General features: G+C 55.9%; 2 protein-coding genes and 1 long non-coding RNA gene across 8 annotated transcripts in view; 2 read left to right on the top strand and 1 right to left on the bottom strand.

Moving 5' to 3' along the window:
• Window positions 1-775: 775 nt before the first annotated feature.
• LOC115069463 lies at window positions 776-3,524 on the top strand. 2 transcript variants are annotated; one of them, XR_003848730.1, is made up of 4 exons: window positions 776-894; window positions 971-1,035; window positions 1,393-1,505; window positions 3,173-3,524. It is a non-coding gene; the product is annotated as an uncharacterized LOC115069463 (long non-coding RNA). The 2 variants fall into 2 exon arrangements; XR_003848731.1 differs by having other exon boundaries at window positions 776-900; window positions 985-1,035.
• A 140-nt stretch (window positions 3,525-3,664) lies between these two features.
• On the top strand, window positions 3,665-11,095 carry Gcgr (glucagon receptor). Of its 4 annotated transcripts, none has more exons than XM_029561181.1 (14): window positions 3,665-3,760; window positions 6,743-6,879; window positions 6,995-7,097; window positions 8,061-8,168; window positions 8,246-8,367; window positions 8,463-8,569; window positions 8,662-8,818; window positions 8,910-9,069; window positions 9,143-9,203; window positions 9,454-9,523; window positions 9,837-9,977; window positions 10,168-10,177; window positions 10,244-10,285; window positions 10,587-10,721. In XM_029561181.1, exons 2-14 carry the CDS (start codon window positions 6,820-6,822, stop codon window positions 10,625-10,627), a joined length of 1,182 nt encoding a protein of 393 aa, XP_029417041.1. In that variant the 5' UTR covers window positions 3,665-3,760; window positions 6,743-6,819; the 3' UTR covers window positions 10,628-10,721. The 4 variants fall into 4 exon arrangements, with proteins under 4 accessions (XP_029417041.1, XP_008827167.1, XP_029417038.1 ...); XM_008828945.2 differs by having other exon boundaries at window positions 3,666-3,760; window positions 9,837-9,925; window positions 10,039-10,177; window positions 10,587-11,095; XM_029561178.1 differs by lacking the exons at window positions 3,665-3,760; window positions 6,743-6,879 and adding an exon at window positions 7,325-7,473 and having other exon boundaries at window positions 7,005-7,097; window positions 8,251-8,367; window positions 9,837-9,925; window positions 10,039-10,177; window positions 10,587-11,095.
• Window positions 11,096-16,570: 5,475 nt separating this feature from the next.
• Mcrip1 (MAPK regulated corepressor interacting protein 1) overlaps window positions 16,571-23,302 on the bottom strand; it is a 7,061-nt gene continuing 329 nt past the window's right edge. Inside the window, exons 1-5 of one of the 2 annotated variants that reach the window (XM_029561168.1) lie at window positions 22,866-22,889; window positions 18,518-18,571; window positions 18,314-18,432; window positions 17,604-17,705; window positions 16,571-17,443 (exon numbers count right to left, since the gene is read on the bottom strand). In XM_029561168.1, the coding sequence (XP_029417028.1) occupies window positions 17,379-17,443; window positions 17,604-17,705; window positions 18,314-18,432; window positions 18,518-18,525 (294 nt within the window). In that variant the 5' untranslated portion in view covers window positions 18,526-18,571; window positions 22,866-22,889 and the 3' untranslated portion in view covers window positions 16,571-17,378. Of the gene's footprint in view, window positions 17,444-17,603; window positions 17,706-18,313; window positions 18,433-18,517; window positions 18,572-22,865; window positions 22,890-23,302 lie in introns of those variants that run through there. The other variant, XM_008828465.2, reaches the window with a different exon arrangement.

Genomic DNA, 23,302 nt, shown 5'->3' with positions numbered 1-23,302 from the left:
TGAAATTGAGGTCAGCTTGGTCTACATAGTGAGTTCCAGGCCAGCTGGGGCTACAGGGAGACCCTGTTTTTTTTTTTTAAAAAAAAAAAAAGAAAACTCAAAACAACAATATAAAGCGTTAATGTAGCCAGGCATGGTGATGCACGTTTTTAATTCCAGCACTTGGAAGACAGTTTAAGGGCAGCCTGGGCCACATAATGAGTCCTGGGCTAGCCTGAGCTACAAAAGGAAACTGAGCCGGGCGTGGTGGCGCACACCTTTAATCCCAGCACTCAGAAGGCAGAAGCAGGCGGATCTCTGTGAGCTCAAGGCCAGCCTGGTCTACATAGTGAGTTTCAGGACAGCTGGGGCTACAGGGAGAAACTGTTTCAAAAAGACCCCCCCCCAAAAAAAAAGACAGAAAGAAAGAAAGAAAATTTTGAAAAAAAGGAAGGAAGGGAGGGAGGGAGGGGGGTGTGAGAGCATGAGAGCATGTTCTGGAAGACTGTAGCAAATCCTGCTTTAGGCTCAGCTTTGCTGTCCTCTGTTCTCTTCCCTACTTTGCCACATCTTACAAGCTCTGAACAGTTCTGCAGCCTGTCTGGGAGCACAGGCTGGTGTGCATTCTGGGAGGTTCCCTTCACTGAGAAGGGAACTGGACAGGACAGGGTGGACACTTGGCGCCATCCAGGTCCCTAGGCCCATAGACACTGGCTGGCCACATGTGAGAAGGCCCAGCCCCCTTCGTTCTTAGCTCTACTCTGTTTATGGTTTTTGATACCAGAGGAACTCAAAGCTGGACAGTAAAGTGGCAGAAACACTTTATCCGGGGTTCTTGTTATGGGGCAGAAACCTCACTCTGGAACTGGGCTTAGAGCACAGCACGGCTTGTGGGAACTGCTGGCCCAGAGGCAGGTGGGGGTCAGTACATGGAAAATTACTGGCAGCAAACCCTGTGGCTCAGGGCAACCAGGCTACATCAACCTAATAGGATTCTTTCTGAAGGCAGGCCAAGGCTGGGGACAGCAGCTAGGAAGGCGGAGGCTTGGGAGTCTGGTAAGGTGGCAGTCTACCTGCCATGAAGTTTCTTGATAAAATTGCATTTTCATTTAATTTTGTTTGGTTTTTTTTTTTTTTTGAGACAGGGTCTCCCTGTAGCCTCAGCTGGCCTGGAACTCATTATGTAGACCAGGCTGGCCTTAATCTCACAGAGATCCACCTGTCTCTGATTTTCAAGTGCTGGGATTAAAGGCATGAGCCACTGTGCCTGGCTATTTAATTTTTAACATTTATTTATGTATTTTATGTGTGCATATTGTATATGTATATGTACAAGGTGAGACTGGTGGGCATGTACCACAGCACACATGTGGCGGTCAGAGAACACTGCAGTACTCAGCTCTCTCCTTCCAGTCAGTTCTCCCCTGGATTTTACAAGAATGAGCACTCATGGGCCAAGGAACAGCTCCAGAAGCCCAATGGAAACTTGAGCGAGTGGAGAATGAATCTGTCAGGAGTTCAGTGAGGTAAACAGCGCCCAGCCAGGGCCAGGCACCCACTGCCCCTCGCTCTGTGTTGCCTCTCCTGCTCGTTCAAAACAGTGTTGACTTCTTTTCCTGCTGGTACCCTCAAGAAAAAGGTAGGAGGGTAAGGTCCTTAAAAATCCACCCCCACCCCCGAAAGGACCTGCCCTTGGGGTACAGGAAGCCCAGATGAGTCAGAACCAAGGCAGAGGCCACTGCAGACCCAGTACCTTACTCTGCCCCCTACCACTGTAGGACAGGCACCCCGCATCCCAGGATTGTATTAGTGCAGAGTCCTTGGCACCCCTCATTCCTGAGTCTTCTAAGCCTCAGGGGTGTCCCCATTACCGAACTCAAAGAGGGGATGACCCTGGCTGGGGGGTTCAATCTCTCCATCTGTGCCCCAGGGAAGTGGGAGCAGAAGCTTTAGGTGGGGCAGCATTTACCATTCAGTCTTGCACATGTGGACCTTGCACAGTGGAAGCAGACTAAAGGCCTTTGCCTTCTGACCTTTGCCTTCTGGCCACTGCCTGGACCAAAACAGCAAGGGCAGCTTTGGGATAGGGTTTCCTGTGGGCTGCTGAGAAGGTGCTATGGAAGGCAAAGTCCCTGGGAGCACTCCTCTTCCTGAGTTCTGCTGCACAGGGGGTGGACCAAACAGTAGGGCTACCTCGTGGACCTTATAGACGTGTGCAAATCACCAGGGGCTTGTAGGCACTGGAGGGTAGCCTGGCTCACGAGTGGAAGAGGGGACCCATGGCTTGGAGGCCCAAGATCCAGTGCTCCCTAAGATAGAGTCTGGGGTTACCCCCCCCCCAGGACACATCTGACCAGGGAGCTGATTCATGGGCCAGGGAGAGGAAGAAGGGGTATCAGGGCAGAGGGTGACAGAGACCAGAGAAGACCAGATGTAATCCAGAGGAATGGGAGCTAAATGGACACTTGGCGATGGACTGGGCTCAGAGAGGAGCTTTGGGATCATCACCGGGTGCCTGTAGGTGGGAGGTAGAGGACAGGACACTTGGATAGGGGATGGAGGCCTCAGAAGAGTGGACTGGGGGGTGGTGGGGGCACTAGTGGAGAGAGAGTACTCAACTTCAACCTGTAAGCCCCAGGTACATAAAGAAGTTTTCAGAAGGCAGCATGACCCTCAGTGGTCCAAGATGTGGAGAAGCCAGAGAAGTAGAGACCTGGAAGCATACACAGGAGTTGTTGACCCCAAGGTCACTGGGCAGAAGGGGAGTGCCTGGGTATGGGAGGTGAGCCAGCTGGAAGGCGGCTCAAGGGCCCACTGGGGTGTGGGGCAGTGAAGTGGTGAGTCCGGGGGTGTGTGAGCTTTGGATTCCTCAGAAAAAGTTTCCCAGGGTTGTACAGATGGAGGAGGACAGAGACAGGAGGGGAACCACGGTGTGTGTGGGGGGGGGGGGGCAGGGGGCAGGGCAATGGGTTATGGAATGAGTAATATTGGAGGGGCTTATCAGACAGGACAAGTCCCTAGGCCCATAGCAGATGTAACACAGACAGGTTGAAGGGACACCAAGCCTTCTGGAGCACCGCACATACCTTGACCTCCCCCACCTCCACTCCCACAGCAGGTGTTGGGGCAGAATTAGTATCACCGAGGAGCCAGGTGGTCAGGTGGTCCTAAGTAAGGGACTCTGTTCTTCCAGCAAAATCAGAAAGGCAACCTGAATGACCCCAGGACAGCGCACAAAGCAAGAGGGAAGCCGGTTGTGCCACACCCACGCGTGTAGCGGTGGGGCGTTCAGACTCGCCAGGCCCAGCACCTGCCAGGCCAGGATTCACCCACGGAGGGTCTCTGGGGTCCAGGGTCTACACGACTGGATCCGCAGGTTTACGGTCTACAGGGCGAGGGTCCTGCGGAGGGACCCGCGGGGTCGGAGTCTGGGTCAGGGCCTGCGCAGGGGGCTCGTGTGCCGGAGGGAGGGACGCGCGGGTCCTCGGGATGCGGCTCCGCACCGCAGGGTCGCGGGGAGAGGGTCTGCGAGGCCCCGGGCTGGTGCGCAGAGAGGCGCGGGTCGGACCCTCGCCACCCCCCTCCCGGCCGCTCCCGCCCCCGCCCCCTCCGCCGCTGCCGCCCAGCGCAGCCGCCGGGAAGTTTGCGTGCTGCAGGCGCGGAGCCGACTCGGACCCCGATCCCACGGCCAGCGCGGCACAGACCGGCTGCATCCGGCGCCTCGACCCTGCGCGCTCCAGGACGACGCGGAGTCCAGCCCCGGCCCGAGCGGCAGCGCGCGGTGAGCCCTTGGGTCGGGACTCGAGGGGACGGTCCCCGCCAGTCCGTGGGGCGCTGGAGGGGGCGGGCGCGGCCAGGGCGCGCAGCGGAGGACCGGCTGTCCCCGCGGTCTTGGGGGATCGCTGTTCTAGTTCCCGTCGGACACCTCCATTCCCAACCCCCGGAAGGCATCCTCCCGCCCGGACGGTCACCAGATCCAGAACCGTCCAGCAGGTTCAGAGGCTCTCCACCAGGCCTTCTGCTCCCTGGGAGCGCAGTCTGCGCGGTGCAAGAGGGTGGGCGCAGCCGTCAGTCCGGCACCCCACGACGCCCAGGACGCACGGGTCAATCCTGCACCCCATTATGCTCAGGACGCACTCCACCTCCCCGCCCCTCCCCCAAAGACTCCTGTATCCCCTCTGCTTTGCCGGCTTCTCCCTCCCAAGTGTCCCTGATCCCTAGGACTCCCCAGCAGTGACTCAGAGATGGGGTGAGGGGCGTCGGCATCCCACCTGATGCGCTCTAATTCCGAGGCCCACACTTGTTACTTTGACCCCCCCCCCCCAGCACAGGTCACTCACTGCCCTGGCCCTGTTCCGGGCTTTCCAGTCCCCACCCCCGCACCTTCAGAGCCGCCGGGTTTATGTCCCGAACAGACTAACCCCTCACCTCTTGGCGCCTGCATCCTCCTAGGACCGATCAGGGCTGTTTTGAGGTTCTTCTGTGTTGCGGACAGTGGGGGAGGGGGAATCACAACTTGCCCTGGCTGGTATCCCCAGACCTGCCTGCCCTTTTAGGGGGAGGACTCAGGAATCAGGCTTTGTCAACAGCCTGTAGCCCCTGATCCTGTTCCTGCCCCTGGGCCATGACCTGTACTGCTTTCTCTGCTTTAACATAAAACATCTCTTCTCCCTGTTGGTACCATTAGGGGCACCTCAGATCATAGTAGATGTACCCTCCCCGACTTTGGATCCTAGAGAACCAGGAACAGCCCAGATGAATCCTTCCTAGGCCAGTGGGCCATCCATCTGACCTGGTTCTGGGGAGGTCTCTCAACCACCAACACAGGAAATTGGTGGCTAACCAGCCACACCACAAACACCCAAACATCTTGTATCCTGCCAGAGCCAGCACAGGGCAGTGCTCGGCCATGGGGCAGTTCCAACCTGGGTGGCAGATATGTGCTGTGGAGAAGGGAGGGTAGGGAGGGGCATGCTGACATCTTAGGGAACCTGACCTGTAGCTTCAATCCTCCACTGGTAGTTGGGCCCCACAGTCTTGATCCTGAGAGGAACTTCAGTGGCCTAGACCAAGAAGGGAGAGGGGTAGGATCCCTTGCCTGCTGTCCCCTACCCTCACCTGCTCCCTTCCAGGAAGGGTAATAAAGATGGAAAAAGGGCCAGGCTTTCAGCTCCAGCCACAGGGACCAGGGAGTCACATCTCCACCTGGCTGCCTGTCATCCAGGGCCGGGACCATGTTCTCACTGGATGAATATTTATCAATGCTAATGGGACCTGTGGGTGTCAGGGCTTACTCCATGGGGGGCCAGGGGGAAGAGACTAGTCAGGACACACAGACTGGTCAGTTCTTCCCTGTAGACAACACAGCCCTGTGCCCGCTGGAGACTCTTTCCCTTCAGAGATAGGAACTAGGGATGCTTACTCAGTCCCAGGCTTCAGGTGTCTGTCTTCCCTGGGCTTAGCCTCATGCCTGGATGCTGTCTGCAGAGACCCCAGTGCCTCAGCCTTGTGGGACTGAAAAGCAGTCTCTCCTCCCCCTCTAACGGTTCAGAGAAGTGTGGAGAACTCTCCTTGTCCTCACTTCCCACACCCACAGGAATAGGAAACATCCACTTCTTAAAAATATTTTATTTATTTTATGTGTATGAATGTATTGCCTGCATGTATGTAAGTGCACCTGTGTTATACAATGCCTGTGGAGGATGGACGAGGGTGTTGGATCCCCTGGAACTGGAGTTATGGATGGTTGTTAGCCTCCATATGGGTGCTGGGAATCAAATACAGGTCCTCTGCAAGAGCACTCAGTGCTCTTAACCATCAGAGATGCTGAGTCATCTCTCCACCTCCCCAAACCCCTACTTCTTTCCCAAATTCTATGAGACCCAGATGATAGTGAACCAGGCTGGACCCCTAGTGACTTAGGCAGCAGATGGGGCTGTTTCATCCAAATCAGGGTCACCTCTTGGTGAGAGAGGCCTGCCTCAACCCTGAGGGCTCATAATGAGACCCTACTGCAGGCCCTGTAGACAAGTCTTAGGAAGCCCCTTTCTGCTCCCCCCATGAGAGTCCATCAGAAGAACCAAGGAGTGTTCTGGAGCAGTGTGAAGCTGATGTGTGCCATGCCAGGCAGTACCAGGCAGGGGTGTCCCTTGTCTGGGTCCTGGCAGCTAGCAGTGTTAATCTCAAAGGAATGTTATGCCAACCAAGCCTGTAGTGTCCCTGGGGACCCAGAGGCGCTACAAGGCCCACAGCATCATACGGACATGCTGATCCTGGGAAAAAGGACATACACATGCAGAGACCACCTGAGCACGTGCTCCTCACTCGCACCTGGCCCTGATAGGCTGGGAACTGTCCTGGCATGGGGCCAAGTGGCAGTGAGCCTGGATACCTTGCCCTCATGCTCTCTACCCTGGGTCAGGTTACCTGGCCAGCCAGCTTTCCCAGGGGCTAAGAATAGGTGGGGAGGAGGTCTGGGCCCAGCCAGGTGCCACAGGACTGAGGGAGGAGGTGGCAGCTAGGGAGCTGGTGCCACTTGAGAGATCTGGGTGACCAGATAGGAAGGTGGCTCATGTCAGTCAGCCCCAGGTGGCGGGAAAGCCAGCTTCACAGTCACCCAGCTCTCTACTGGCACTGGCAGCCACTTAGGTGTCCCAGACCTCAGCCCCACCTACCTAGTAGGTCTCAGGCTCAGACACTTGGTTTTAGAAGACAAAGTGCTCTCTAGACTTTTCCCAGACTCTGCTATTCTGGCCCTCTGCAGCCTAAGGAGGGGTGTACACACCCCAAGGACCCAGACGTGTGGCCCCTGCCAAATGTGGGGGGCGACTGTCCGGAGCCATGCCCCCTGCCCAGCCTCGCTGTACCCACCTGCTGCTGTTGCTGTTGCTGTCCTGCCAGGTGAGTGCTGGGTACCCCACACCCAGCATGGAGGGCTGCCCGCCCTGCACACAAGTGCTGACTGCCACTGGCTCTCTGTCCTGTTCTTCTTGTTGCTTGACTCCTTGTCCCCTAGCCACAGGCCCCCTCAGCCCAGGTGATGGACTTTCTATTTGAGAAGTGGAAACTCTATGGTGACCAGTGCCACCACAACCTGAGCCTGCTGCCCCCACCCACTGGTGAGCCCCATCCCACAGAGGCTCTTGTGTCCTCCTGCCCTACTTGAATGTGCAACGCAGAGCCCTCTTTGTGAGAATGTAACAGCGACACTATCAGGGGCTTTGTCGTGCCCAACCACCTGCCCCCATTTACAGGCTAGTGACTTGCCCAAGCCTTATAGTCAGAAAACAACAGAAACGCAGAATTTCCCTGGTGCTGGAGCACATCACTGCCCTCTCTGCTGCAGGGTGCCGCCATCCCCAGCCTGGCAATGCCTCTGCTCCCACCAGGCTCACAGTGGGCAGACAGTGTATGGGGAAGACCCATAGAGGTGTCAGGAGAGACTGAGTCCATGTCATTGTCCAGTTGAAGGAGATGAATTGTATCTGGCAGAGGGTGAGCAGGATGTGGGAACTGCAAGGTTGGTACTGAGCCTGGAAAAGGTATCAACAGAATTGGGGACCAACTGCCAGAGGGACAGGTGATACAAGAGGGTCGGGAGGGGCTGTAAGTAATGGCTTAGCAGGGAAAGGTACCTGCTCTGGGACCCACATAGGGAAAAGGACAGAACTGACTCCTGCAAGCTGCCCTCTGACTTCTACATGCATGTCAAGTATGTCCGCACACATGCACATACACAAATAAGTAAATACATGTAAAGAGAAGGAACTAATATGAAGAGAAAGCAGGAAAAAGGGAGGCCCAACACGAGAGAGGTCTCAAAGGGAAGGTATCCTGAGCAAGCTTAAGTCATGGCTAGGCTGGAGAGGGACTTGGGCATGTTGGGGTCCAGGAGGCAAAATGACCAGTCAGAGGCTGCCCTGCGGCCTGGGTCAGGGAGGCAGCCACTCTGGCTCAGGCTCAGAGAGGTGATGGCAATCCTTGGGGAGCAGAACAGGTTGGAGGCTTCCAGAAAGCAAGAAGCATTGTTGCCCAGCCAGACCTTCTGAGAAGCTGCTCTTGTACCTTCCCCACTGCCACAGAGCTGGTCTGTAATAGAACCTTTGACAAGTATTCCTGCTGGCCTGACACCCTGCCCAATACCACGGCCAACATCTCCTGTCCCTGGTACCTACCTTGGTACCACAAAGGTAACTCTGGAAGGCTTGGGAGGCTAAGGGGGAAGAGCCTGAGGGTGGGCTGACCAGAACTTGCCTCCATGCCCCAGTGCAGCACCGCCTGGTGTTCAAGAGGTGTGGGCCTGATGGGAAGTGGGTGCGAGGGCCACAGGGGCAGCCGTGGCGCAACGCCTCCCAGTGTCAGATGGACGATGAGGAGATCGAGGTCCAGGTCAGCACTGGTGGGAGGGAGGGGGCATCACAGTGGGGCTGGCTGGGGCCAGGAAAGGTGGCGCCACCCAACTCTGCCCAGCCTCTGGTTTGCAGAAGGATGTGGCCAAGATGTACAACAGCTACCAGTTGATGTACACAGTGGGCTACGGTCTGTCCCTGGGGGCCCTGCTCCTGGCCCTGGTCATCCTGCTGGGCCTCAGGTACACTGCCGTCATCCATGGCCAACACTCAGTGCAGGGAGGGGGGCATGGGGCAGGGCAGGGGTGGTGCCAGCTGATTGCTGTCGCCACAGGAAGCTGCACTGCACCCGTAACTACATCCATGGGAACCTGTTCACGTCCTTTGTGCTCAAGGCTGGCTCTGTGCTGGTCATTGACCAGCTGTTGAAGACTCGCTATAGCCAAAAGATTGGAGATGACCTCAGTGTCAGCATCTGGCTTGGCGATGGGGTGAGCCCAGATCTCACCCCTCACTGGATGACCCTGCCTGTCTAGGGTGGGCAGGGTGTCATGAACCCTACTCTCATCTCACTTTGCCTAGGCGGTGGCCGGCTGCCGGGTGGCTGCGGTGATCATGCAGTATGGCATTGTGGCCAACTATTGCTGGTTGCTGGTGGAGGGTGTATACCTGTACAGTCTGCTGAGCCTCGCCACCTTCCCGGAGAGGAGCTTCTTTGCCCTTTACCTGAGCATTGGCTGGGGTGAGTGGGCTGATGAGGAGAATGGGGGAACGGGCTGGCCAGGCCATAGGACCACAGCTGCTGTTCCCCACAGGTGCACCCCTGCTGTTTGTCATCCCCTGGGTGGTGGTCAAGTGTCTATTTGAGAATGTGCAGTGAGTATGAGTTGATGGGCTGGCTGGGGCTAGTTGGTGCTGAGCTTGTGGAGTGGTCCTCAGGAGAGAAGGGCTAAGAGGCATACTTTGGCCAAAGGTGGTGGAGGGGATTTATAAACCTGGTGCCTGGGGGTGGGGCTCATTCTAGTCCCTCTGTTTTTTTCTGAGGCATTCGGTAGATCCCAGCAGATAGGGGTGGGGGCTAGGGGACTGCATGCACCCCCAGGATGTGAGCGGCTGGTCCCTGCAGGTGCTGGACAAGCAACGACAACATGGGCTTCTGGTGGATCCTGCGTGTCCCCGTCTTCCTGGCCATCCTGGTGAGGAAATCACCAGGTTACCTGCTGACTCTAGCAGGGCAGGGGCTGCTGGTCGGGCTCCCCCAGGTCCTCCTCCCTCCTTAGCTTTATGGAGGCCAAGGGGAGGCAGCATCGTACTGGGAGGAAGGAGGGTTGGGAGCCCCAGCACTTATCGAAGACATTGCACACCCTGGGCTGTGGGCCGGGCTGCCCATCCTTGGCCATATGCCCAGGGCCCACCTGGCTGCAGGCCCACCTGCAGGGGAGACAGGTGAGGGCCATGCAGGACAGGGAAGTTCTCAGACACCCCCTGCCCTGTGCCTTCCTCCTACAGATCAATTTTTTCATCTTTGTCCGTATCATTCGCCTTCTTGTGACCAAGCTGCGTGCCCACCAGATGCACTACGCTGACTACAAGTTCCGGTGGGCCAGGGCCCAAGGCCAGAGCAGGCTGGAGTGGGGAGCCACGGCCCAAGTGAGCAGAGCTGAGCCCAGGGGCCCTGGAAGGCTAGTGTGCTTAAGCTCTCCCCTTGCAGGCTAGCCAGGTCCACGCTGACTCTCATCCCACTGCTGGGGGTCCATGAGGTGGTCTTTGCCTTTGTGACTGATGAGCACGCCCAGGGCACCCTGCGCTCTGCCAAGCTCTTTTTCGACCTCTTCCTTAGCTCCTTCCAGGTGAGTTCTCACTGTCCCCTACCCCTGGAGCCCAGGAAGCTGCCCCTGACCATCCTCTTTCTCCAGGGTCTGCTGGTGGCTGTCCTCTACTGTTTCCTCAACAAGGAGGTAGGTGGGCTGGGGCCAGGATCTGAGCATGGCACAGATGCTGGCCATCTGGTCATCATGGCCCCAACATGACCGTGCCCTCCTCCCCATTATTATGGTTGCCATGTGTTAGGTGTTAGGCCCCACAAGTCCTCAGAGAGTTAAATGTGAGGTAGTCCCTGCTTTCCTTGGTGACATATGGCCCTGTTGTGCCCAATATGGAGCTGGCCCTGCTCTGGGTCTGCTCAGAGGAACCTCGGGACCCCAGGCACTGTCCTAGGAAGGTAGGCTAGCAGAGTTGCCGAATCCCTGGTGCCCCTAGGTACAAGCCGAGCTACTGCGGCGTTGGAGTCTCTGGCGTGAAGGCAAAGCCCTTCGGGAGGAGCAGCTGGCCAGCAGCCAAGGCAGCCACAATGCGCCAGCAGGGGCCAGCCGCGGTGCTCCCTGTGAGAAACTGCAGTTTGTAAGCATGGGCAGCAGCAATGGGACTGGCCATGACCCTTCTGCAGAGACCTTCTTGGCCAGTAGCCTCCCAGACTAAGAGCTTCACCTGAGGAGCCCCTGGAGCCCTGACTGGCCGGTCTCAAAAAGGAGGACAACCTCCTCCCAGGACAACCCAGAACCAGATGCCTGGCCAAGGCTGGAAAGACAGAGCAACCAGACATCAGCTCACTGTCCACACCTCCCCCAACCTGTCAAAACCCCAGGACAAGTCACATCAATGGAGTGGGGGTTGGGTACGATGGGGAGCTGAGTTGTGAATTGTGGACTTGTGTGTCAGTGTGTCCCACGCACATAGATGTATGTCCTTCAATAAAAAGCCCAATAGTGGCTGCTGTGTATGTCCTGGAGGCACGGGACGTTTAGGTGGGCTAGACCAGCTCAGGGAGTGAGAGCAGCTGCAGGTGGGACGAAGCCTGTGTGCTCCAAGGGTAGCCAACAGTGCCTGTGCCCATCTGAGCTGGTTCCTACCACCCTCTCATTCTGGCTCAGTCAGTAGTTCTCCGTGCTTTGGCCCCAGTCCTCCCAAAGGCCACCATTCGTCAGCAGAGGGGCACGAAAGGGAGTGGGGGCTGAGAGAGGCCCCAGATACCAAGTCCTGCCAATTTAGCAGGAGCCTGTCCTGGGGGGGCCTCATTACTCACCTCAGAGGGGGCTATTCCCCAAAGCCTGGTCTCCGCTCCATCCCAGCACCATGTAGCCTGGCAATTCACAGGCTACACAGCACAGTAGTGCAGCGAGAAATGGCCCCCAAGACGCAGGAGGCAGTGCAGTTTGCTTAATCTTTCACAGCCCAGCATTTGGTAAGAAGGCCCTGCCCGCTCCTGTCCTCCCTATATCCTATGGGAGGGCAATCTACTCCCCAGGCAGAGGCGGCTTTATAAAACAACTCAGTAAAGAGCTGTACCAAAAGTGTGCTTTGGGATGGGACCCTGGTTATCTGGGGTGCACTGTGAACCTAAGTTGCCCTTTGAGGCAATATGTTTGCTGTAGGCTCTACCTTCCTGGCTCAGCCATATAAGCCAGGGCCTTATGCGTGAGCAGAGGTAAGTCCAGAGCGGGACCCATGAAGGACTGTGGTCAGCCTCTAGGGTGGCTCCTGTAGTGGCTGCTGTGATGCCTGGTAGAGTATGAGTATGGGGTAGGGACCGAGTCAGTCAGGTGTCTGTGTTCCAAGGTGCCGGTGGGAAGTGACCTGGGCCCTGGAGGAGGGGTGCACACAGCCAGTGTCAGGCCACGTGGGCTGTAGCTGCTCAGGCACAGCCAGGCTAATTGGAGTAATGAAAGGACCAGAGGCCTCTCAGGAAAGGTAAATAAAATGACTCACCTGCCAGGACCTGGGGCCTAGAGGTGGGGCTTGCTCTGCTCCTCACCAAAAGGGGAGCAGCATGGAGGGAAGCGAGGAGGAGACAGGCCGAGGCTGGGTTCAGAGGGCTGGCTCTCCTCTGGCCCAGATGTACTGGGACTGGTAGAAGACAGAAGGCTGGGAATTAGTGAAGCCAGCAACTCCTGACCCTGAGGCCTCAGGCAGCCCATTCCAGACTCCAAGGCTCCAGGCTGGAGATCCTGATTCTCCTCCTATCCCTGGATGCCTGGGTGCCTGCCATGGGCACAAAGCCACTCTGAGCCAGCTCATGAGTATGTGAATATATGCGTTCTCCTTCACGCCGGCTGAGCTCAGGGTTGGTGACTGCCTTGGGGAGTATACAGCTCACCTGGGGCCTCCTGACAGCCCTCCCCACCCTGAGTCCCTCTGCCCTTGTCCTCTTTCACCCCTGTTCCCATCCCTGTCCCCAAGGGAACTGGAACAGGCTGGTGCAAAGGGAAGAGGTGGAGGCTAGACAGGTTCACTTGACCAACAAACACTGACCATGACCAGGCAGCCCCACAGTGGTGGAGAAGCCTTTTTCCAACTCAGCCCAGGATCCTCAGGCCCAGGGCCCATCAAGATCCTTTTCACCCCAGGGGACTTCATCCTTTCTCCATCTGTCTGTCCCCTCCCACATCTACTTCAACCTGTACCTCAGGTCCCGTCCCCCAAAGGAATGTTGGGTGCTGTCCAGCAGAGTGTGTGGATGCACACAAATACTGTGGCGGGAGGGAGTCTGGGTGTATAAATAGGAAATGTGTGTGTGCCAGGTGGGACAGGTACATAAATGTTCAGTGTCTCAGAGGGATGTGTTGTGTGGAGCTGTGTGTGTGCATGGCTGTGTGTGGCTTGCATGTGATCCCCCTAGAATCTGGTGTGTGTGGACGTTCACACAACCAAAATGACGGTGAAGACTGCAAAAAAGTAAGACATGGGCAGCCATCAAAGATCAACCCTAGGAGAGTCAAACAATGGGTGGCCAGGGGAAGAGACCCCAAGCCAGAAAGAAGTCTCCAGAGATTCTCCTCAAGGGGATAAAAATGACCTGAACCCACGGTGGAGATTTAGATGACTGGGGAGAGTCTAGGCCTTGGGATTAGTATACAGGAAACTAGATAAATGCAGCTAGATGTGGTGGTGCACACTTGTAATTTGAGCACTTGTGGGGCAAAGGCAGGAGGATGCAGAGTTCAGGGCCTGGATTAGCTACATAACAAGTTCAAGATCAACCTGGGCACCATGAGACCCTACCTCAGAAAACATAACAAAAGCTCCAAAAGTCTGAGGACAGAAGAGCTCAGTGACAGGATGCTTGCCTACCATGTGTGAAATTCTGGGTTCAATCCCCAGCACCACAAGAAACGAAGGATATTGGCATATGGTATTTATAATCCCACTGCTGGGAAGGCAGAGACAGGAGGGTCTCTGGGGCTAGCTAGCCAGCCAGTCTAGCCTAATCGGTAAGTTTCAGGCCCAGAGATCCTGTCTCAAAGAAGGTAGCTGGTCTTCCTGAAAATGACACCTGAGGCTGTTCTCTGGCCTCCATATACATGCACACACGTGCACCTGCACACATACACAAACACGCATAAAAGGAAGGAAAGGAGGGAGAAAGAAGGCAATTGGCAACTCCAGAGGAAGAAAATTGAATGGAAAAGCAAAAACAATTTACCATATGGCTCACTTCTGACTACAAACATAAGCATCTAATGTAAACATTCAAGCTTAACGTAATCAAAATCGTGGTGGGAAAAAGCTCTTCTAGGAGGGCTGAGGATGTAGCTCAACTTGGTATAGTGCCTGTCTAGCAAGCATGAGACCCTGATTTTGAGCCCTAGCGCTGCATAAACTGGGTGTGGCAACACATGCCTATGATCCCAGAACTTGGAAGGAGGCGGCAGAGGATCAGTTCAAAGTCATCCTCAGCTTCATAGCAAGTGTGAGGCCACCCTGAGACCCAGTCTCAAAACCAACATAGGGCTGGAAGGGACAGTTCTGAGGTTAAGAGCACCTGCTGATCTTGCAGAGGACCTGAGTTTGTTTTCAGGCACACATATAGCAGCTAACAACCTATGTAACTCTAGTTCCAAGGGATCCAATGCCCTCTTCTGACCTTGACAGGCACTTCATGCATGAGGTGCACTCATACACATGAGAAAATAAGCTGGGTGTGGTGGTGCACACCTTTAGTCCCAGCACTCGGGAGGCAGAGGCAGGCAGATTTCTGTAAGTTCAAAGCCAGCCTGGTCTACATAGCGAGTTCCAGGCTAGCTGGGGCTACAGGGAGACCCTGTATCAAAAAAACCAAAATAAATAAAAAATAAAACTAGCCCAGCGGTGGTGGCGCACGCCTTTAATCTCAGCACCTGGGAGAGGCAGGTGCATCTCTTTGTGTGCTTGAGGCCAGCCTGTCCCTCTACTGTGACATGCTATTCACATGGTAGCCAAAGTAATTCCCTCATGTGGAATTGGGCTATGTCCTAGAGGAAAATGTCAACTCCAGGGCCATGGTATTTGACCTTTGCATCCAAGTTGGAGACTCAATGGAACACACTTGGACATCAGAGGACATGAGCTGGGCATATATTTTGCTATGGTTATGCTCAGAAAGCATTTGTTGACATTTTGATTAAAGTAAAAGCTATGGTTGAGGTGTAACTCAGTGAGACAGCACTTGTATGAAGTGATTATGTGGATTTGTGTAGGCAGACAGCACAGGCAGAGGGGGCAGTCCCCAATCGGTAAGGGTCCTCTGTTTCATCCCTTAGCCAACTTGCTAGCCCCCTGCTTGGGTGAGAGTTACAAGGACTGCTCAAGGGGAACAGTGGCAGAACAGCTGGGATGGGCCTGCAGATCGAGACCTGCAGCTAACATCTCCACCCTATCCCCTTTCCATAGGACACTGGATGCAGAGACCTTATCACTACCATGAGCTCTCCCCTTGTAAGGTGAACTCTGTCTGGGTGGAACATGGCCCTAACTCCATGTGGCAGCCTTCAGCGGAGAATAAAATAGGCATGCTAGGTAAGGCTCCTGTCACAGTGGGCACACCTCCCTGAGCCCTGAGCCCAGCTGGCCCTATTTACCAAACCCCATCTTGCTGACCCCAGCTAAACCCTTCCCCTGCAGTTAGTCTTGACCTGGGGCAGTGCAGCACATGGGAGTCCACGTGTGGGAGGACATGGGCACTGGACTGCTCTTCCTCCACACCCACCCCCAGGCACTCTTTGAGACTTAAGCTAGCAGAGGCTAAGGGAGGCACTCTTGTGGAGGTAGGAGGCAAAGCACAATCCCTAATTGGGGGGATGGGGGGGCTGTAGAATCCAAGTTCCATAGCCCAGTTTAGGGCTGACCCAGACACTGGCCAAATTTATGTGAACTTGCTATATTGCAGGGGTATGTGGGCATGTTCAAGTGCTGCCTGAGGACCTTCAAAGCCCACATCTCCACTTTACACAGGCAGTTGGGTGCAGAGGGCTCACAGCAAGCCCAACTGGCTCTAAAAATAGTGGTGAGCTCACTGCATGGTGTTAGCCTTGTCAGCCGCACTCAGTCTGGGAGACCCCCCCATGCAGCAAGTACTAATTACCACTTGAAGAGGTTCAGACTAGCAACCTGCTCAAGATTGTGTGGCACCAGCCCCCCTGGATTAAGCCTACCACTCCACCTCCAGGAAAAGCCGAGAAGCTCCATGGCCAAGCTCAAGTGGACCCGTGTTTGTCTCCACACAGGTCATCACCACCAGGAGGCAGAAAGCACTTGGGGTAGGGCCTGGCTTAGTCCACTCTGGTGAGTATCCTGGGCTGTGCGCCTGGCCACCACTCCCAGTCCCAACAAGGGGAAATAGATTGAGTGACTCAGCCTAGGACATTCAGCCTTTTCAAAAGCCTAACAGGCCTGTGGGGAGGGGGGGAGTGGGCAGTGCCTGTACTTGGCACCCAGAACAGCTATTTATCACTGCCTGGCCAGTCTGAACCCCCTGGGGAGACCTGCCCTGCCCTGCCCAACCCACCCCCCAGGAGATACCCCTGGGAGCCACTTGAGCCTTGGAATACTCTTCTGGGAAAGCATGTTCCTGAAATAAATTCCGGTTTGGCTTCTTCTCAGGAGCAAGAACGTTCCAGGACTGTTTTCATGATTGAAGGTCAAATGCAACCAGGTCCCTCCTGGGCCCAGCAGCTGCCCAGGACTGCCAAGGAGCTGGCTCTTCTGAGACCATGGTCCATGCCATGCCAGGCAAACCGAAGGAGGCAGGAGTGCCACCTGCTTTGGGAGCCGTCATCCCTTCCTTGTGGGGAAGCTTTGTTGCCTGCACCCACCTGCTCTGGGGGCCAGGGGTTCACAGACCTGCTTGGCTCCCAGGGTCTTCACCACAGCCTCCACTTCCAGCTCTGTACAGCTGTGGGCTTCACGACAGGCCTGACAGACTGAGGCCATTCCCAGTGCCACCCACCTTTATTCAGACCCTCAGTCTCCAAAGCCACAGACACTTGGCTTCCAGAGGGCACAAGAAAAAGGAGGCTTTGGTGACCCTCCCAGCACACCCCAGAGAGCCAGGACAGGCCTGGCAGCACCCACTCCTTCAGGGTCAGTCTTGGCATCCCTGCCCAAGGGCACTGCTGTGGCCACAGGGCTGCAGGTGCCAGACTAGACCTGGGTGCCAGAGGCCCCTTCAGGCCCAGAGCTGGTGCTACTCTGAATCTGAGGCAAGGAAGGGGCAGGCTGGACAGTGGGGATGGGGGAAGAAGTTCCCCGAGTGTCCAGGCCAAAGGAACAGCAAGTGTCTATGGGAGAACCCACGCTGGACGCAGGGACTGCAAACATCCTGCTTTCTGGTCATCTCAAGGTCCCAACAGACAAACAGAGGCCCCCCTTCTCCCTCCTGATCCTGAAGTGGCCAGGAGGAAGGGGGCGAGGCATGGCAGGTAACAGCAGAGGGGGCTGGGGTCAGGGCCTCTGGGGCATAGGCAGGGCCAAGCGCCACCCAAGATGCAGCTGGCCAGGGGAAAATGACAGGGCCTAACGAGGTCAGACTCCGGCTCCCCTAGTGACGGGGCAACTTGCGATCACTAGAGAAGAAAGGAGGGGGCCTTAGGCATCAATCCTGCTGGCTCTGGGGTTTGCAGCCTGCTGGCAAGAGCACATTCTCCTCCCCCCTCCCGGAAGCAGAGTCACGGGAACAGAGGAAGCCAACATCAAGTGCACCCTGATCTTCTGGAGGCCAGGGGAGGGGTGCCAGGCTCTCTAGGATTTCTTGGCATCCTGCGTATTCCGGCGCTTCAGGTCACTCAGGTCGATGGGCTTGAAGGCTGTAGGGGACAGTCCAGTTGGTACTGGGGACAGGTCCCCAATCCAGCCCTGACTGATGGAGGCTCCCAGACTCAGGCTCCTTGGAAATGCCAAGAATGCAGGCAGGGGCCTCCCCCCCGCCCCCTTCCCATCCCACTTCCTCTGGGTCAGCCCACTCACTCTTCAGGCTAGGGTTAGGGACCTTCTCCACATATTCCTCCACTAGGCCCCGCTCACCACCTGGCAGCTGGCTGCGTAGGTCTCGCTCAACACCCTGCCAGGCTGCAACAGAAGGATGAAGGCTCAGTGCTCAGCAGCATGGAAGTCAACTAGGCATCTGCCCTTGATGGTGGACCAGATCCCTCTTTCCCTCAGCAGCCCCTGCCAGTCTCCCTCTGTCAGCTGAAGGTGTTCTGTGGAGGCCCAGATTGTCCTCCCTCCTACAACAGCTCTCCCTGTCCCTGTTCCTTCAGCAGGCCAGTCCCTTCTGTGCAATGGCCTCCCAGAACCAGTAAGGGCCATACACACCATTTTTATTCATCCCACCTCCCAGCCCATACATTCCAATCCCAACCACACCACCTCTGGCCACTTTAGGGACATGCCGTGTTCACAGCTGACTGTACTCTGTCTCTCCAGCAAGCCTCTAGTGCTAAGGACTGGCTCCAGAATACTGCCTCTTCTGGGGTCCTGCCCACTCCCTAAGCCCTCTTCTGGGGCTGTCATCACAGAGTCCTTGTCATCAATCCTGCTGGCTCTGAAACTTACAGCCACTGGAACATGGCGCCCTGCACCCCCCATGGAAAGTCCATTGCCTGGGACTTGGAAAGTGGTGGGGCATCCACCCTCAGGCGGCAGTGGAGGCAGAGGGCAGCATCCGGGGCACCCACCTTCATAAATGAAGCGGACATTCTCCTCGTGGGCTGGTGTGAAGATCTCACTGCTGTTGGTGGGAGAACGGGGACTGTTGTTCCTCTTGCCATTGTAGACGACTCTGGAAACAGGGGAGCTGGGGAGAGCCCCATGTGGGAGGGGATTAGGAGCAGGGCAGATTGGGGGCCCAACTCCCCCACACACTTGCCTCTAAGACTCACCTGGTCATCGCTGGGGTATCTGGTCCTAGCACTCTGAAGCTAGATTCCTGCGGCCTATAAAACAAAGGCCCCAGAGCACAGTCAGATGAAGCGTCACCTCTCCACTGAGGAAACACACTATGCCGCCCTGATGCTCATTGCAGACCCAGAGGCTGGGCCCAAGGCCAAGTGACCAGTGGGATCCGAGCACTTCTGGACAGCCTATGGACGTGGCAGTCAGTCCACACACTGCTTAACTTGGCCACTGAGTCACAGACACTGCTTAACTCAGCCACTGAGCCCATGTGTTTGGCCATATGTCCCACCCCACTCATCTCTCCAATCTAAAGCTCCCACACAAAATTGAGCGATGCAGACCCCACTGCTGCAGAAGCAGGATGCTGGCATTTACCATGTGCTTCTGCAAAGCCTTGGCCTCAGCTTCCTGACCATCCACAGGATGTGAGCCTAGTGATGAGACTAGCTGCCCTGAAACCCAGTGACACTTGACAAATGACCCTGCTTCCTGATTACCCAGTTCTGCAGGGCTTGAGTGTGAGCAAGTCAGTGCTCTAGGGACGCCAGGGAATCAGGAACTAAGGAACTAGGCCAGGAGGAAGGGATGTCCCTAGAGGGAGCAGTCAGTCCTGACCCAAAGACCAGAACCCTGGGGTGCAACCTGTTTACAGGCCAGGGGATTTCTCCTGCCCTGAGTGGGTGGGAGCATCTATTTTTAGGGTAAGATTCCCTTATTATCCAGCTAAGGACACACAGCCCAAGGCAAGGCACATCACACAGTTGGTCCCAAGCCTGGCCTGGCTCCAAAAGGTGCAACCCAGATGCTGAGGGCAGAGGGAATCCAGGCAGCTTCAAGCATGCCACCTCAGCCCTGCTCAAAGGCTCTTCTCTGGCCGGTGAGCCATCACATTAATTATTCAAACAGGTGAACACCCCAACAGTGTAAAGTCAGCTCCCATAAGGGCTCCAGAGCCCTGTGCCTGCCCCCAAGCCTGGCCTGCGGCCCAGGTGATGCTCACCAAGGAGCCTGTGCTTTCTTAAGACTTCAGTGTGCTGTTTCCCTGTCTCTAGCTCTCACTCTCCACCTTCCCCAACGTAGCCTGCCAGACACTGGAGCACAAGGAAGGCCTCTGGGGTGATGATGGCAGCTGGACAAGGTGGGAGAAGATCCAGTAACAGACAAGGACAGAAGGCGGTGCTCAGGAGCTACTGGGCTGGCCGGCTTCTAGGGCCCAAACTGCCTTCTGCCCTTCCAGACACCCTTTCTCCAGGGCTGGCTGCTGCTCTGGGGACTCCTGTATCCAGGCTGCTCTATTCTTGTGCCTCTCCTCCCCATGTAGCCTCAGGTTCTGGTGGCCAGAGTTTCCAACGGCCTCCTGGTTTGCACACATACCACGCCTCTGCCTTGGTGCTCCTGCTGGCACCGGCTCAGCTGGCAGCAAGCTTTGTGTGTGGTGAAGTGGAGAGAAACGAGCATGTTCACCAGCCAGGACCGAGAGAAGCATACCACCAAACGTGCAGAGTCCTAAAGAGGTGAGCATGATGGGATCTAAGACCCAAGCAGGTGCGGTGGGCTAGGGAGAATGGACGGGCCTGCAGAGACACATCTGAGGGCAGAGGCAACCCAAGTAAAGGTGGATGGTGATCTAAGGTCACCCAAAGGGGCTCCTTTTAGAGTGAGCAGCAGGGAGAGGACTATGTGCTGTGCCCAGGCCTCTGTCCCCTGGGCCACCTCAAGCTCCATCAGACACCTCCCTAAGCACGCTCTCCTCTGTCACAGGCACTTCTTCAACATCCTAGTCATGCACAAGGCATTCCACCAACTCCATGATACATTTTGGGTGTTTTTAATTGTTGCTTACTTTTTTTTTTTCCCTGTCTTTTTGAGACAGGATCTCACTGTGGCCCGGCAGCTGGCCTAGAACTATGAAGACCAGGCTGGCTTTGAACTCATAGAGCTACACCTACCTCTGCCTCCTGAGTGAGTGCTAGGACTAAAGGTGTGCACCACCACGCCCAGCTGTTCCTTGTTTCCTTTATGACAGGGAACCCACACTGGTCTCAAACTCACTATGTAGTCAAAGCTAGCCTTGAACTCCTGCTGGACCTCCTGCCTCCACCTCCCAAGTGCTGGGATTACAGGTGTGTACAACCACACTTGGTACAATTCCATAATCCTTTTCCTCCGGATCACTGAGATTGTTATTTCTGACAGTCTCTAACGTCAAAGTCTAGCAATGTCTTTCTTTTTTCCTTCTCACAATATTGGAAATTAAAAATGGGTCCTCATGCAAGCTAGGTAAGTGCACTACCGAGCCACAACTTCAGCTCTCTTTTCTTTTTATTTTGAGACAAGACTCTAAGGTATCCTGGCTGGCCTTGAACTTGTAATCCTGTCTGCTTCTCAAGTGGCCAGAGTTCCAGGTCTGTGCCACCAGGCTTAGCTGGCAGTTTTTGTTGTTTTGTTTTTCTTAGGTCGTAAGATGACGCTCACAATGATGGTATCTCAGATCTGATGCCCCTCAGCAAGTTTCCTGGCTCAAGGACTTCGCCACCAATCTACTTATTTACCTTCTACCCTGCCTGCCCCTGGCTTGCACACCTATCCCTGCTGCCCAGCTTCCCCCAGCTCCTGAGTGGGTACAGTTGGCAGCACAACTTTCTGATACTTTTCCGTCACTCCCCAGTGGGAACCGCTCCGGTAGTCTACCATGACAATGCCCTTGATGGTGTGGTTTTCTCCTGTGTCACCTGCCCCAACCCCCACACGCAAATTGTAGAGAACTACCTTCCTTTATTTTAGTTTTTCAGAGATAGGATCTCACTATGTAGCCCTGGCTAGCCTGGAACTGGCTATTATCGAGTAGGATGGCCTCGAACTCACAGAGCTCCTCAGGCCTCTGCTTCCCAAGTGCTGTGTGTGAGCCCCGATGCCAGGCCTACCTTTCACCTTCTACTTTCTGACCTTCTGGGCACAAGGCTTTGCAGAACTTGACTGCCTATTATTTTTCTTCAATATCTTATTCTATTTATTCTATGTGTATGACTGTACTGCCTGCACGTATGTGAGCGCACTCGTGTCCTGCAATGCTGCAGAGGTCAGAAGAGGGCCTCAGATTCCCCCGGAATTGGAGTTAAGGATGGTTCGTAGCTACCATGTGGGTGCTGGGAATTGAACCCGGGTCCTCTGCAAGAGCAGTTAGTGCTCTCAACCGCCAAGCCATCTCTCTAGAGCCTTGACTGCCTATTACTATCTGGCCAGAGCTCCTCCATCCCCTCTGTGGCCTCTAGACAAAGGCCCTCTAGGTCTGACATGTAAGGTGAAGTGGCCATCAGGCCCTTCTGCTCTGAGGGATTGATGCACAGCCTCAAGTGAAGTAAGTACCTGTGGTTCTTCATCTAACATGACGGACAGGACAGAAATACTGTATCATCTGATGGGCACATAATGAAAGGGATGCTCTACAACACTCAGCAGGAGACACACTTCCAGGCCAACACCATTGAGGTGGAAACCCAGAAAAGTCCCGGGACTGACAATCCCATAGTTGGTAGCAGGCACCTGCCAAGGGACAGCCACAGTGTAGCCCTGTGTTGGGGAATTCACACACTATCCCTGCTTGTCAAAGCCGGGCCAGGAGGAAGGCATCTGACCATCTCATGTCCCAGGAACGAAGCCACGGTGATCCAAGTGACTCCCAGACCCCACCCCTCCCAAGACTTCTAGGACTGCAGCAGCTGGGTGGGGTGATGCTGAGTGCCCCTGTACTCCCTGAAACACCTGCTTCCCACGGACATCTATGTGGGTCTACCCAGATTCACCCTGTTATTGTGGGGGGGGCACTTGCTTTCTCACTGAATGGGTCTATTGTATGTAGAACCTTCCTCTTCTGTGGGACCCAAGGCCTTCAGAGAGTTTCTGTTAGGCAAGGGGTGGGAGACAGCACAGTGTGCAGTAGGGCCAGAACCCATCTCAGCTCCCTCCAAAAGACATCCGAATACCAGGGACATCGTGCAAGGTGGTGGTGACAGTCTGTGGTTAGCGAAATGACAATGGGGATCTTGCTATCCAAGATTCTGTCCTGAGAAAACACGTCTAATGTAGCCCTGGCGGGCCTGGCATTTCTGATTTGCCTCCACCTCACAAGTGCTGGGATGACAGCTAGGCACTACCACTCCCAGCTCCAAATATTAACCCTCCTTTCCCTCCACGTCCTGCGTCCTCTACAAACGGTGAGACCAGCCAGGCAGGCACCACAGTGCTGTGACGGCTGGCCTTGCTTCCAAATGAGAATGTCAGCTCATCAGACCCAGACCCGGGATGTTCCTCTCCCCACATCCTCTAACTCACCTCTTTCAGGAGGACCTGGCTCCTGCTGCCCTGCTGCCCTCCTGCCCCATCCCTACCCTCTAGATGCCCTGGACTCCGCCCGCCGCATCCCCTCGGTTGAGCCTGCCCTCTGCCTGGAAGGCCCCTCCTCCAGGAGGCCCACCCGGGGCCCAGGCCTGCTTCTGAACCAGCGGCACGGCACTTCCGGCCCCTATCCGTGCAGCCGGGGTGTCCCGCGGCTCCGCCCTGGCCCTGCGCCGAGCCCCGGCCCCAGAGCGACCGGAAGGCACTCGACTCTCGGAGAAGCCGGGAGGTCTGGCAGGCGCGTCCTCCCGGAGCAGCCCAGGCTGCCCGGGCCGCGGGTGTCGGTACCCCCCGCGCCGGCAGCTCCGACCCGACGGGCTCCTCCCCGCGGCCGCCAAGTCCGCGTCCCGCGGCGACCCCGCGACCCTGGGGCG

Source organism: Nannospalax galili, unplaced genomic scaffold (genome assembly GCF_000622305.1).
Source record: "Nannospalax galili isolate Female #2095 unplaced genomic scaffold, S.galili_v1.0 scaffold1250, whole genome shotgun sequence".
NCBI lineage: Eukaryota > Metazoa > Chordata > Mammalia > Rodentia > Spalacidae > Nannospalax > Nannospalax galili.
This window is presented reverse-complemented; position numbering and strand designations above follow the sequence as displayed.

Bases quoted from the DNA above. Each gene is read 5' to 3' on its own strand.
- Gcgr (XM_008828945.2), top strand. From the start codon at position 6,820: ATGCCCCCTGCCCAGCCTCGCTGTACCCACCTGCTGCTGTTGCTGTTG. The intron at 9,926-10,038 runs GTGGGCCAGGGC...CTCCCCTTGCAG, and splicing joins TACGCTGACTACAAGTTCCG to GCTAGCCAGGTCCACGCTGA. The intron at 10,286-10,586 runs GTAGGTGGGCTG...TGGTGCCCCTAG, and splicing joins ACTGTTTCCTCAACAAGGAG to GTACAAGCCGAGCTACTGCG.